The sequence below is a fragment of the Aedes aegypti genome, chromosome 2 (genome assembly GCF_002204515.2).
Source record: "Aedes aegypti strain LVP_AGWG chromosome 2, AaegL5.0 Primary Assembly, whole genome shotgun sequence".
Taxonomy (NCBI): domain Eukaryota; kingdom Metazoa; phylum Arthropoda; class Insecta; order Diptera; family Culicidae; genus Aedes; species Aedes aegypti.
This window is the reverse complement of record NC_035108.1, coordinates 376,413,665-376,428,513: the sequence shown is the minus strand read 5'-3', so window position 1 is coordinate 376,428,513 and position 14,849 is coordinate 376,413,665. Positions and strand designations below refer to the sequence as shown.

General features: G+C 36.1%; 1 protein-coding gene across 4 annotated transcripts in view; it reads right to left on the bottom strand.

The window, feature by feature from the left end:
* Positions 1-364: 364 nt before the first annotated feature.
* The window catches only part of LOC5572463 (protein tyrosine phosphatase type IVA 1), a 197,343-nt gene continuing 182,858 nt past the window's right edge, over positions 365-14,849 (bottom strand). For 2 of the 4 annotated variants that reach the window (XM_021846792.1, XM_001660360.2), the window contains 3 exons: positions 8,161-8,327; positions 7,833-7,976; positions 365-7,757 (listed from right to left, as the gene is read on the bottom strand). In XM_021846792.1, coding sequence (XP_021702484.1) covers positions 7,646-7,757; positions 7,833-7,976; positions 8,161-8,327 — 423 coding nt within the window. In that variant the 3' untranslated portion in view covers positions 365-7,645. The remainder of the gene's footprint in view (positions 7,758-7,832; positions 7,977-8,160; positions 8,328-14,849) is intronic. The other 2 variants (XM_021846793.1, XM_001660359.2) reach the window with 1 other exon arrangement.

The following is a 14,849-nucleotide window of genomic DNA, read 5'->3' as shown; positions in this document are numbered from 1 at the left end:
TTTTGCCGTTGGAATTGCTTGCGGATAAAATTTTCAAGGTTGGAGCTTGGAGCTTATGGCACAGTGATACATCACGTGGAAATAACTACACAAACGTGTTTTAGAAATGAGACACAAATAAGACACGACGTCTTTATTACTTGTTTTTTTTTCTCATAAAATTACAATATCTATTTCAGTATAATATTGTTTCACTCCCCCGCTTCACTTTTCCTTACTCTCTCGTTTCGCGTTCCAACTGCATGTGAGTGTCTGTGTGTGTTTGTGTAATTTGTGTGATTAAGTTTTTTCTTCTGCTTTACTGTTACCATCCATCTTCTTCTGTGTTACGCTTCCTTTTAGTCATTAGAATGTAGTATTTTAATTGAGGGTTTGCGTTTTCCTCCTAGCCAGTGTGTGAAAATGCATGACGAACGATGGAAATAATTTTTGCGCTTGAATTTCTGTGTCACGGGAATGAATGGATGGAAAGAGATGAAAAGTGAACGTGGTTCTAATGGAGTCAAAACGCGCGTGGATACGCATGTTCTCACACGGAGAAACAAAATTAGTATAATTAATTGCTTAGAATTGAAAAAAAAATCTAAAATTTTCGCTTCTTCTAGCGTACTTGTGATAGTTGTTTCCCCAATTCTAAAACAGTTCACAGCTCTGACATTGTTCTCTTATAATGATTCTCCCATGACTCCAATTGTTCTTTCTCGTTTTAGAAAAAATAGAGCAAGTTACCTATTACAGATGTTGGGAAACTAATATAAAATAGAGCGTCAATAATTAGTACTTGAACGAAAGAAACGGTTTTTGAGGGGTTACTCGTAGGTGGGACGAGTTGAAGCCAAAAGTGTGTTCAAATTCTAGAGAATTTTGTGGGAAAATTTTCGACAGGATATCTGGAAAGGTAAGCAAAGTTGTTTTACCACTCTTAATTTGGCTTCATCGTTTTTTGTGTGTGTCTAAGTCTTAGTACCAATTTGTTTTTAAAACTTTCGCGTTATCAATTTGATTTCCTAATTTTTAAATTTTATTCATTATCACCGATTTCTACATCCAACAGTTTATACTTTTTCCACCGTTTAGAGTGCATGCGGTTCATATGATCAGAGCAGTTAACAGTACAAAGCAGCGTGTTAATAAAAAAAACTCGTTTGAGTTTTTATGAAAATGCACTGAAACGAAGGTGGGCGCCATTTTGCTAATGATTTTCACTCTGCTTTAAGGTTGTAGCAAATTGTGGAACTGTTTTGCGAGTGTTTCGTTTCTCTGTTTGTGTATTGCTTCTTGTCGAGTGGGGGTGATTGTGTGAAAAACAGAAATAGTTAATGAATTTCCAAATGTTACAATAAACGGACTTGTTTTATTCACTCTCTGTAGTAACCTGATAACCTGACTTGTGATTGGTGTATTTTTTTTTTTGTTTGGCGCGTGAAAGCATTATCGTGTGTTTGCTTTACTTGATGTTGATTCAAGACGTTTGTTCGCTTTGGAAATTGTTGTTCTTCGCTAGAGCAATTGGACTGTCATTCAACAAGTTTTAAGGGTCACTTTTGAGATCGTTGACAGAGAATTTTCGGTTTTCCCTAAGTAGCATTAGTGTGATAGTAACAACGCTTCCTTGCCTCGCTGTATTCTAATAATTACGAATGAATGAACGATCCTTGATTAATTATGCTTTCATTGTTTACGTTTATTGTTATTGCTGTCTGGAGGAGACACTCACACAAATATTCCGAGGAAAAGAACAAATCCTACAGTCAAAAATGTTTCGAATCCTCCTCGTCCTAGCCGTTGCCACAACCGACATCCACATGTAATAATTTGGAGGCTAAATTTTCCCATAAATATACATCTTCTCCTATCTGCCTTTGTAATGTGAGTGTGAGTGTGGTCAGTGTGTGAGTTTGTTGGTAATCTACGTTGTTTTTTCTCTGACATAAAATATACGCATTTTCTAAACTGCCTGCCGCCGCTAAACACATTGATCGAAAAACCAATACAGAGTAGGGTGTAGAGCTCATTTCCGGCAGAAAACATCAATCGAAACGTTTTGTTTTTGTAACAAATAGAAAAAGTTCTTACTCAGTACTACACTGTCTCTGTGTTTGTGTTGAGTTTCGATTGTTGGTTTCAGTGTATAAGTATGTGTGTTCGTGTTTGTTAGGTTTATTTTGAAATATTTAAGTTACTCTTTTTGTAATATTTCATTTTATTTATCTTCATTTATCTCTGACATATAATCATGTGCATTCGTTAATAGTGATTGATTTACCGGTTCGCCTGACTGTGTATTGTAGTTGTCAACCTAAAACATGGTCGGTGATTTGGTTTAGACTTTTTCTTTTACTTTTGCTAGACTGGGATTGGACTAAATATTTCTAAACTATAAATTAAAGGACTTTGGGGTACACCGTTGTTCATTGCCAGGGCTGGGGTGGTTTGCTGAAAAACTTGATATCAATTCAGGGCTGCCACGCGTGGTACGAATGATGACTTGTAATTAGACTAAATAAATATGCTGCACTGCAACGAGTTGCAGTTTGTACGGAATGCTACACTATTGAGATTGCTGTGATTGGTGAATGGGTCTGTGTTCTTTGACTAAGGAAGCATGAAATGATGCTCTGATGCAACTGGTACAAAATGTGTATTTGGTATATCATGGGCCATATGGCTGGATGGATAGCTTGCGATGGTTGCTTGGAGGTCCCATTTTGAAATGAGCGAATGAAATTGATGGTTGAGAATGAGAGTGCTTTGATAAATTTGATTTTAAGATTTTACCTACGGTTGCAATTTTCTTCTTGTTCAATACTCACCAACTTTCATTACCATTACGCGCATCACCAGGAGATGAAGGAGATGTGCTTGTTTGTGTTTCTATCAATAGATGAACGCATCCCGCGAACCGAAATGTGAAGAGATCGAAAGGTGAAAGCAGCACCACGTTGAACACCTGAATAGCGCTGAGAGCGCAGACAATGCGGTTAATACAACAGAGGAAATGTCTACGGCAGAACAGCAGACGGCAGAAGGACGACAATTCTTCAATATTACCGTGAACAATCAGGTCAGAATATTCATCATAGATGATTAAAAGGAAAAAGCTGAACGACTCTTTCTCTAGCATTCAGAGATCATTGGCGAAATCGAGTAACCACGTGTGAGCTGTGCAACTTTTTTCAAGCGTGAATGTCGTAAACAAACACATTCGACATCTGGAGAACGTTACGTTGGCTTTTTACTCATCAGAGCGACGCTGTTCATGTCGCCTTGAAAAGACGGTTATCTTTTTCCTTCTAACCATCTTTGGTGACAGAGAACAGTTTTCCCATGACGCTGTCAAGACTGATAAGAGCGATGGTTGCGTACAAAACTATGTAGAGATCTCAGGCGAAAACTCCTGTTAGGATTATTAGCACCTAAGCAGGATTTCCTTAAAATTGACTCAGAGAATTATTAATAAGATGTTCTCAGGTTCCTCAGCAGGATTTGTTCAAACTTCTGGGCAGGATTCGTTTACAATCATAAACATCATTTTGTTGAAACCCTCAACAGAATTTGCTTAGAGATATGGGAAGAATTTAGTTGGTAAACAGTATCAGATTTTTGAGCTTGATGTTATCATAATCTCAGCATGTTGAACAATTCTTGTTCATAGTTCTAAACAGAATTCGCTCAAAACGCTAAACCAATTATCCATTTCCCGGATTTTTCCCGGTTGCCCAAAATATTAACAAACTGATGGCAAAACGATCTTCAAACTTGATATTCTAGTTTTTTCTCTCATAAAAATTTGGAGGACTTAATCACGAACCATTATAACCTATATTTATAAAACGCTATAAGCTTCCAAAGGTTTAAATTTTGGACAAAAAGATATAATCTGTTTGATGAAATATCTAAAGATCGTCCACCCACTAGAATTCTTAGAAAGTTCATAGAGAATTCGGGATTATACGAACAAATATCTGCCCTGTGTACCTAAATTTAGACTATATGTCCACAAAAGGGCAAAATTCAATTGCCAATATATTACCTTCTGAGAATGCCTTTGGAACTGTGCGTAAGACATGGCTCTTCCTGGAGAAATTCTTGATCTGGTGGAACTTATGTTGAATCCTAGGAGATATTAACCGAAACGATATCCCCAAATACATCTTTTTGATCTTCTATGAAGCTGGCTAACACTTGTGTCATAAATCCAAAATTGCGTCTTCGAAGATTAGCATGAATCAAAAATCTGGCTAAGAATACCTAAAGGCCCTCGCTATTTATTTACCCATCAAAAGAATAATTGAAGAAATTCGTTGGAGATGGTAAGAAGGATTCGCTATAAATATGAAGAAATCCATATAAAATCTCTTTATTATAGATTAAGGACTACTCCAATTAGTAATCGAGATAAGGCTTTACCAAGAATCAGTATCATCAATTATGAAATAAATCCTCCTAACGAAAATTTTAATTAATTTGACCATCATTTAAAAAAATGACTAGAAATTTGCCAAATATTTTTTGGTTTAGCTTTTTACTAAAGATTTCAATCAATATCAGCCAAGGATCTATTCTAATACCCACTAAAAACCATGTTAGCAATCTTTTGCTAACTTTTTCAGTGATCTCTTAGAAAGAACTTTCAAAAAATTGGTCAATTATCAGTTGGATATCCGTAAGGACTCCAGCAAAGATCTATTTAAAAGTTGGCAATGATCTAGATGGAAATTTTACAAGAATCTCGCCAATAACCTTTCCAGGAATCCCTAAATACCCTTCTTGTATTATTTGTGTTTCTAATATTTTGAAAAGATTAATCTAACTGTCTACCAACTCACCAAAAGTTGGTGCGAAGTTCGATTGACAAACAGTCGTACCCTTTGTGGAAAAAAAAAATCTAGGGGGGCTTGAAATTGAAACAAACCGGTTTTTCCGGAAATACCCCTGGGATTCTTACGAAAATTTCTCTGGAGTACTTCTGACAATGCTTCTAAGATGTTTAAAGGAATTCTGTTGGAGTATTTCCGGGTATTTCTTGAGGACTCTTCACAAAATGCTTCTGGAACCCTTCCGAAAGCGTTCATGGGGCTTTTCTGGAATTACTTTTTAGATTCTTCTGGATATCCTTCTAGGACTTTTCCTCTGAAGCTCTTCCTAGAATCCTACTGGAAATCTTTAAAATGCCTCTCAAGGATTCTTCTGAAAAAAAATCTGGGATTCTTCAAGAAATACTTCTGGGCAGCTTTCACAAAACCTTTGAAGATTTTTCCGGCAATGCCTCTGCAATTCTTGCGTAAATCTTTTCGAATTCTTCCGAACATCCAGTTGAAATTCTTCGTAATATATTTCAAGGATTCCTCCGGGCATCCCTCTGGAATTTGTCCGGTAATCTCTTTTAGATTCTCCCAGAAATCCTGCTGGAATTCTTCAGGTTATTTTCGATGATTCTTCTTAAATTCTTCCGGAAATCCCTTCGAGACAAGTCCATAAATTTCGTTGGCATTCTCCCGGAAATTCATCGAGAATCGTTTCGGAAATCCTCCTGAAATTCTTCAAGAAATCCTTCGAGGATTGATTTCCCGGTGTGTTCTCCTAATTCCCGGATATTTCCCGTATTTTTCCCGGTCATTTGTTATTCCCGGGGTTTTCCCGGCTTCCCCGGATGGATGCACACCCTGTAAACAGTATCTTGCATACGATTTATTTAGAATCATGAGGAAGATTCGCTTTAAATCCTGAGCAGAACTTGCTATTAACCCCTAGCGGGATTTGCTCAAAATCAAAAGCAAGATTTGTGCAGAATCATAGAGGGGAGAACTTCAGAATTTTCAGCAGAGTTTCCTTAGAATCATTAACTTTGTTTGCTTGTATTCGGTTCTGCTACGTAATCCTTACAATCCTGAACAGGATTTGCTCAGAATAACGAGCAGGATCCGCAATGAATAGAGCAAATCTCGATTGACACAATTCGGACATATCTATTGGAAATATTCTAGTCAGTCGATGGTTTCATTTCACAAGTTGTCCATGAAAAAAATCAGTTTTAAAGAAAATTTCCTTCCCTCGTCGTGAATTTGAAAAAAAAAAAAAACTCCCTGCTTATGGATCATGACATCTAGCTTTGGCCCTTCATACAGGAGACTGACTGCTAACAAACATCAGTACTATCTTGATCAAATCGCGTATCAGATTACTTCAGTGCCATTTGGCAGATATCTTGCTACAACAGATGGTCATTATCAACCAACTCATTGAAGATTTTGAGCTATGAACAGTTAAGCTCTGGTAAAAATATTAAAATTTTGTTGGCAAAATATGAGCAACGAATTCGCCAAAGGACGAAAAATCACGTTCTTCAATTCTTCAATCGAAAATCGCAAACATATTTGTTTTACGCTTGACAACTCTGTCTCTAATATACTCTTGGTGTAGCACACTTCACATTAATCATTTTGGATTATGAAATCGTGACAAAATGCACCAATTATTTATTCACTTCAATAAATTGCCGTCAAATTTGATAATCTTTTGGAGGAATCTCTTGATGTTCTATCCAAGACCTAACCTAGCACTCAAGACCTCAACCACATCAGTCAACCTCTCAGAGCTTCTTCTCCATTTCCTACACGCAACTGCACAAGCTTCCTCCTCCATATCGACTTCGGTACGAACTTTTGCAAGTGTATCACTGTAAATTTAATGTATCTCACCTAACTATCCACACAGACCCGTTCACGGCTGTTCGATTGTTCTAGTTACTGGTTACCCTCTAAAAACAAATAAATCCGGGCTATTTAAAAATAAATCTCTTCGTTGCAATAATTGGACTAAGTAGTAGATAATATGACTGTCGGAGCGCGGCACGCCCTCTCCATCTACAGTAGTCTATCAGCAAACCAACCTCACCCTGGCTAACTCCTGCATGAGTTTCTGTTTAGTGAAAATGTAGATTTGCTCTTTCGGGTCGATCGCCTTTTGCTTGTCGTAGCAGATGGCTTACTTAAAAAAGAATAAAAGAGTTGTTTGCATGTTTCGTCTTACTAGTTTGCTTTCAATAATTTATAATATACTCGTACAATATGGAGAATAGCATTTTCTGTTTATCTTGCGTGTATCTTTCATGCTTTTACTAGTTTTCTTGTTTCTTTTAGTTTATGCAATTATTTACTTAAGATTTTTTCTGTTCTGGTTTTATTTAAATTATGTTTGTGTATATATAATTTGCCTTATAGTTTCACCTGCACTTCTGTTTGCATTCTCATTTGACCTATCTTTTCTTTGTTGTAGTATTTCTGATAACCTTTTGCCATCTTACTGGTGTTAGCCCTTGATTCCTCTCTGCCTTCGTACCGTTTTTGCTTCTGCTTTAAACATATTTTTTGCCCGTAAGCCGTTCCGTTCAGTTTCCTCTTTCTTGAATGATCTCTCTCATTGCCTTCCTACACACTATGATTCTCTCTGACTCCTTCTGTGAGGCGAAGCAGCGCGTCCTTCTTGTTTCTTGCTTTCTGTCTTTCTAGCATGACTGTACTTCTATGTATGTGTGTCTGTTTGTGAGTGCCTAAACGATCCTGCTTGCAAAACTGTCGGCTTTCTTTCTCGGTTTAGATTTTGTTTAAAATGAACACTTTAACTGGTGGGATTTTTGATAGTTTTATTGCACGCAGCACGAATTCTTGTGACCATTTTTGTGCTTTAGTCGTGACTTGGGCTTATACTTTTCTAAGTATGACAGTTGTTTGGCATTGATAGCACCCCTCCGTTTGCTGTAATGGAGAGAGAAAAGAGGGGAGAATTAGTAATCAAATTGGAGCAAAGAATGAATAGTACGATGCACTTACTCCCTAATCATTTCCACAGCTGCCTCGTATTTGAGTCCTAGTTCGATCAACGCTAGTGCCACCAGAACCGGCGCTCGGCCGAGACCTGCCACGCAATGGACCGCTACACACGCCTCCGGGTCTTCCTGGAATCTATATAGGAAACTGACAATTTACGGTTGACGGATCAGTACACACTCAGGGGTTACAAAAGCGCTAGAAAGCTACCAAGGCGATATGTTACATAAACGGAACCGAAGAATAAGGGCAATTACCAAACTGTACTAAACATGCATGCGGAATCATTCAAGAACAAACCATCAAATCCTGTTCACTACGGGGTACTTACTTCTGCTTCAAAATTTCGAACCACTCCTCGACAATGTTCTGTGGCGGGAAGGTTCCATCTTCGAAGGCAAGGTCTCGCACCATGATGCCCTGGTTGGCGAGCTCTTCGATCTTGTAGCTGGGTTCGCACACGCGCACCACCACCGAAACGTTGTGTTTCTTGAGCTCCTGTAATTAAAAAAATGAAGAAAAAACAATGAATTAGTAATTAGAAAACAATATCATATGACTCTATAAATGATTGTTAGACTATATAATAGGGTCGTCTGTTCGTGATGCAAATGAATGTTGACAAAACTTAGTTTTTGAAGCGAAATAACTGTAGCAGTAAACGCAAGATTATGCTGAGAGTAGAAAGTTCGAATCCCCTTTCCATTCGGGAAGGCCGGAAAGACAGCGATGCAGATCAATAAAGTGTCCAGGTTTACGCATAGCATTTATAATTGAGTTCACATAATCAAAAAAGGCAAGCTTAAATGGCATAATATTGTTTGGCAAAAAGTCATAGGGCCTAGCGATATTCAATACGGAGTATACAACACTTGGTATTTGATAAGATATTCCTGGAAGAGTTACTAGAAGGAATCAGAAACGGTTTCCTAGAGACTCCAATTGAATTTCTTGATCATTCCATGCTGGAATGCTTGGGCAAAATTCACAATTTTGGAAACATTTATAGCAGGATTTTTTGGACAAATTCTGAAAAACTTAAAAAAAAACTTGTCTATATATCGTAGTTTAATGATTATCTACTAAGACGATTGGCCAGAGTCATTTAATTCAGATCAATAGATTTAACGTACAATGGCGCTACATTACAAACCCTAAATCACAAGCTGCACCGGAACCAAAACACGCCACCAAAATGGTTCATCATCTATCAATGTCGTACCGGAAATTTCCTATCTATCAAACGAGCTGTTTACTCAGTAAATATTGTTGAGCTACCCCAGCATCATCTTTACCATCAATGTTCAATCCCATTTTTCTACGCCACAAAACTCCATGCTTATCTAATCGAATATTCTATCATTGCATCGAATTATCCATAAATCCATCTTTGAATTGCATTCGCCAGAAATGTATTATCCCCACCACTTGTGGTAAGCCATTTGTTTTGGATTCGAATCATTCATTATCACCATTTCTACAATGCGAAAACGAAGAAGATGCTCTGCTGCCGCATGCATTGAAGCTGCTGATAAAGCCACCCAGATAAAGAAGGCTTTCCGCTCACCACTACTAGCCATAAGGTACCTACCTAGTATTGCAGGCATGCCCAACTCTTTTGAACCGCGAGCCAAGCCTCGAAAAAAATTTGGCTAGCATTTTTTTATTCAAATATTGTTAAAAATCGAATAAATCAAGCAGTGGGAAAATAAAGAAATCGTTTAAAGAAATTGAAGAATAGATAAATGGTTACAAGGATCCTTCTATAGGTTGTGTGGAAAATCTTTCCTAAATTTAACTATTTTTAATTCTTTTCATAATTTTGTGAGAATTGCCTACTCCTGATTATATCAGAATCTTTCAGAATACCTCCGAAATTTCTGTTTTGTACCCTGTAAGAATGAGGCTAAATATAAAATCTAATTCAGAATTTCTCAGAAAATCTTTCGTAATCTCATCTAGTATTACCTAAAATTCTACCCAACGTTTAATGAAAATTATGTTCTTGATTCTTTGAGAATCTTGCCCCAGATGTTTCTAGAATTTGACACAGGATTCTGTACGATTTGTGCATATCATTCCGTTAAAATTTAGCACAAGAATTTTAGAATCATGTTCTGTAATCTTTCTCAAAGATGATTTATACCATGTTAAAGGTTTATTGAGGAATACCATCTATTTGGAAACAAAAGTTGTGTGAATTCCGTAAACCAGGAGTTTGTCTATAATGAGATGATCTTTTTTTCTTCAAATTTGACAAAAAATTTAGATATATTTTTTTTAACAGTTGAGAAAGTCATTCTCTCTTATGAATCCGAATTCGAAAGTCTTCGGCAATGTTCTTCATTGTTAAAATCCCTATCGAGATCTGAGTTAGGATTTTTTATAGAGATCAATGGGTGACCCACTGGGTGATTTTCCACTGCAAGAGTTATTTTTCCCATAGTAAATCCCATATAAACTTTGAACGACTGGTGCTAAATTATGGTTTCACCGATCGAGCTGAAATTTTGCACAGTTTTTATGGAACCCAAATGAAAACCTAAAAGTGGAATGGAGCGAGAATCTGAAATTTTGTCCCACATTAAAGAATATGGGCTATGCGGATTTTGAAAGTGGAATGGAGCGAGAATCTGAAATTTTGTCCCACATTAAAGAATATGGGCTATGCGGATTTTGATTCGAGGCTTGTGAACTTCTTAGCTATTGGATCATCAACTACAGTGGCTCAATATTGGTACAGGGCACTGTTTTCACATCATGTTCATCAAAAAATTTCAAATGATATCTCGCATAACTTATGATCTCGCCCTAAAAGCCATTGGTAAACGAGTGTGTAGCTCGTTGTTTTTAAGCAAATTATTGGACCAAGATGAAAACTATCACCACTGTGAGATAGAGGCGGATCTAATCTTCATTATAGCATTGCTAAATAACGTGTACATTCGTTTGCCTAATAAAACCAAGCTACACACTTAAGGCCCAAGTAAAAATGGAACAAATGTCAAAAGTGAAAAAGCAGTTTTCGCCGTTAAAATCAACAAATCTAAAAAAATAAAAACACACAGCTGTTTTATTTCCAAAATAAAAAGGCTGTGTGTTGCTATTTTTCCCGATTTGTTGATTTCAAGGGCGAAAACTGATTTTTCATTTTTGACATTTGCTTCATTTTTACTTGCACCTTAAATTATTTTACGGATTCCTGTGAAATCTCAACAGCTGCACGGTTCGGTAACATAAATTAACGGAGTACGGTAAATTTTCACAGTATTCGGTAAAAATTCACCGGAATCCGTAGAATTCCGACGAAACTACGGTCTTTTATTTCACCGAACTGTTCAGCTCTTGAGATTACGGTGAAATTCACCGTAGGAGCTTAGTGTGTACACTCTTTGTAACCAATTACTTTTAGGGCGAGATCATATATAAAGCGAGATATATTGAATTTTAAATACTTTATCAAGAATGAAGGTCGTATACGATGCCATCTATTAATTGACAATCGTAAACTGTGACTGACTTATTCGATTTAAGGCTAACTAGCCCGTCATTCGTTTTGGCAATAATGACGATTTTTCAGCTTTCATTTAAAGTGATAAAAATCAGTCTTGATAGTTTATATTGACTTGAAAAAGTATCACTGTACGCGCTAACATGCATAAAGTATGCTGATACTTTTTCAGCTCTGTCAGCGTGTCAGTGCAAAAGCAACGGATTTTCTTTGATTCGAAATCGTGAGATGAATTAGCAACAATCACCAACAACGCGTACAAATTTCAATGACGGCCTGCTTCGCCTTAAGGGGTCTATTTTGTAAATCGAGCCGATTTATGTGACTCGTCTGCTGTCATTGTCGAACACAGTGGGCATACATATTTCAGAAGTCACCCGTCGACTCCCATAGTAAGCCTGTCACATAGAGTGACAACTGTCGAAAAACTCGAGTGACAGAGCCGTGTTGAGTGAAATTCTTTGGTCGACACAGTCTGACCGACTCGACTTACAAAATAGACCCCTTATATTCATGTTTCAGAGGATCTGGGTCATTTGGCATAACGGTAATTAGGCATTACATTTTTTCATCACGAACAGGCATCTTTAAAAAGAAGGGGTATCATTCTGTTTATGCCAAATGGTCATTATATCAAACGATCGTTACGCCAAATGACCGTTATGAGGGTGTCTACTCGTTTATCGAAATAGAATTCGCTGATACTTACAGGTTTATCCAAGTTTAACATTTTGATTTTTTTTATTTTTCGGATAATATCGGCACCTAGCAGAAACCAGGAGTTTGATTAGACCAGACATTTCTCTGAGAATATTTCTAAATATTTGAAGATTGCTCGTCACATTACGACAAATAATTTCTTCAGGTTAGATGGATAGATAGATTTCTTTATTTGAGAGATTTTTCTTTTTCTTCAGGATTTCATTTAGTGTTTATTTCCCATGAGAACTCTCCAAGAATTTTCCTAAGGAATTCCTAAAAAAAAAAAATGTTTTGGGTATCTCCAAATAAAACTTGGATTTTTTCAAAAAATACTTCAGAGCTTCCATCAGAAATTCATTCATAAATTATTTCAGATATATTCAAAAAAGCCCTTAGTCCTTCAGGATTTTATCCGGTGCCAATCGGTTTTACTAGAACATCCTCCAAGACTCCCGTTTTAATCATGTTTTAATATTAAATCGAAAACATCTCCATATATCTCCAAGAATTTCTCAGGATTTTCTACAAAATTGTCCTTTAAAATTTCTTTAAAATTTTAACGAGAAATTTCACTCAGAATACCTTAAGAAATTTCTCCAGTAATTGGTCATGAAATTTCTTCGGGAATTCCTCAAATAATTCTAAGAGATTTCTCAAGGAATTTTTTTTTCAAGTATTCTTCCAGGAATTTTCCATGCATTTCTTCAAGGAAATGTGAATAAAATTTTCCAGTAAGCTGATAAATTGTTGAAAAACAATCGTGACTTGTTCTTAAAGCAAATGATCTTGGGGTAACTTCTGTTAAAACTTGTGTAAGTTTTTATGTCACCCTTGATAAATAAGGATTTCTAGAAGGGCTCAGTTGTGAAGAAGATTTTTAATAGGCTTTTATAAGATTTTCAAGATTATTGCTAAGATAATTGTAAAAAAAATCAATTGAATTTCTGAAAAATATTTCGCAGGATTTTGTGAAAGAACTCCTGGAATAACATAGGACGTAATCCTTAAAAAAATATATGTAAGAATGATAGGAGGATTCCTTGAAAAAATAAATGCTGTTGTATCAACTGATGTGGAACCCTAACTAAATAAACTTTTCAATATCCCATGAAAGAACTCCATTAAGGCTTGGATGAAATGCTGGAGAAACTCCTAGAAAAAAATCTAGGGAAACTCAATAATGAAACAAAGGTAGAATTGAAAGATTTATTTTAAATGTTCTTAATAGAGTCACTCGAATGATTTTTGGGAAGCAAATCTTTGAAATAACCGTAGACAGCGTAAAAATTCTTGTCGGATTTCTTGAAAATCCTTGAATCAATAATACCAAAAACTCTTAACCTTTGCGGGTTTCCTTAAAAGAAATTCTGTGAGAATTTTTGAAAGATCTCTTAGAGTAACAACTGGGGAATTCGGTTGAAAAGTTAGTGGAAACATATCTAGAGAGAGTAACGTTAAAGTGCTCAAGGATTTCTTGAAGCAAATTCTGGGGAAATTCCTTTAAGGTTTACAAATTTCATAACGCTAAAGGGGGTGAGTGGGTGTCATCGAAATGTTGCTGCTCATACAAAAATTGTAGAATATTCTTACACAAAGTTTTACAAGGGGATGGATAGCTGTCAAAAATGGCCATTTTCGGCGTTATAAAATTTGTGAATGAACCCAAGCATCCTTTGAAAAATTGCTGAAAGAATTGCTTGAATAATTTTTGGAGAGAACCCTGTATTAGTTCCTGATAGTATTCCAGATGAAATCTCTGGAGAAACAAATAGGAAAATTCCTGAAGCTGTTTTCGAGAAAAATGGGAAGAAATTTTGCATCATTATTATCTGCAAGCAAGATAAAATAAAAATATTTTGGTTAAAACATAGATTAAGTACAGCGCCTTTTTATCAAAAATAGACACTTTTTAAAGAGTTACATAAAATCATAATACATAATCTCTAAAGAGAAACCTGCTACCAGCCCTAGATATGTTCAACGTTTACTAATTAAATATATGGGGAAAGTGTACCAGTTATGGCTATAGTGGTTCCCTATTTGGCCATATGTGTTTTCTCGAAAACATTAACATTTTCAATATTTTTGAATGTTTCAATATCAAGATTCAAGATATATTTGATATTGAACTACTTAAAATACAAAGAATGATTAAAAATTTGAATCAATTTATTACATATGGCGAAATAGGAAACCATTATGTCGATAACTGGTACACCTACCCTAGATACTAAAAACATCAATCATGTTTTGGTAAGTTGATAACATTTCATACTCGAAAGGGTCCTCACTGAACAGCAGAGTTATGATAGCGATTTTTTTTTCAATTCAAGAGTTTTATGGCAAATCTTTTGTCGTGAACATATTCTATTACGAATTACTGCCTTAAAATAATGTCCCTGATTGTGATGGAAATTCCCTGAGAATCCGATTTTTTTCCCATGTTGAATAAAATTACTTGAAAGGGTCGATGTACCAATAGCCGCATAGCTAAGAACAAATATTCATATAAAATTGAAAAATAACGCTAGCATCATTATTTTTACATCATCTGAAAGCTTTTTATCTTGGTTTTGTGGGAAAAATATGAAAACTCATATGTTTGTATTTATTATGGCTTGTGCCACTATAGGAACACATGTGCCTATAGTAGCACTATTTATAATTTCCGTTCCTATAGTAGCACTAGCATCACGGCGTTGGCAAAATTCAAATCAAAACCATATTTTTACAAATATGGTTTGTTCTGATATATTCGAACTAGGTATAGGAGGAAACGGATTGATATGAGCCGAAGAAACACCCGG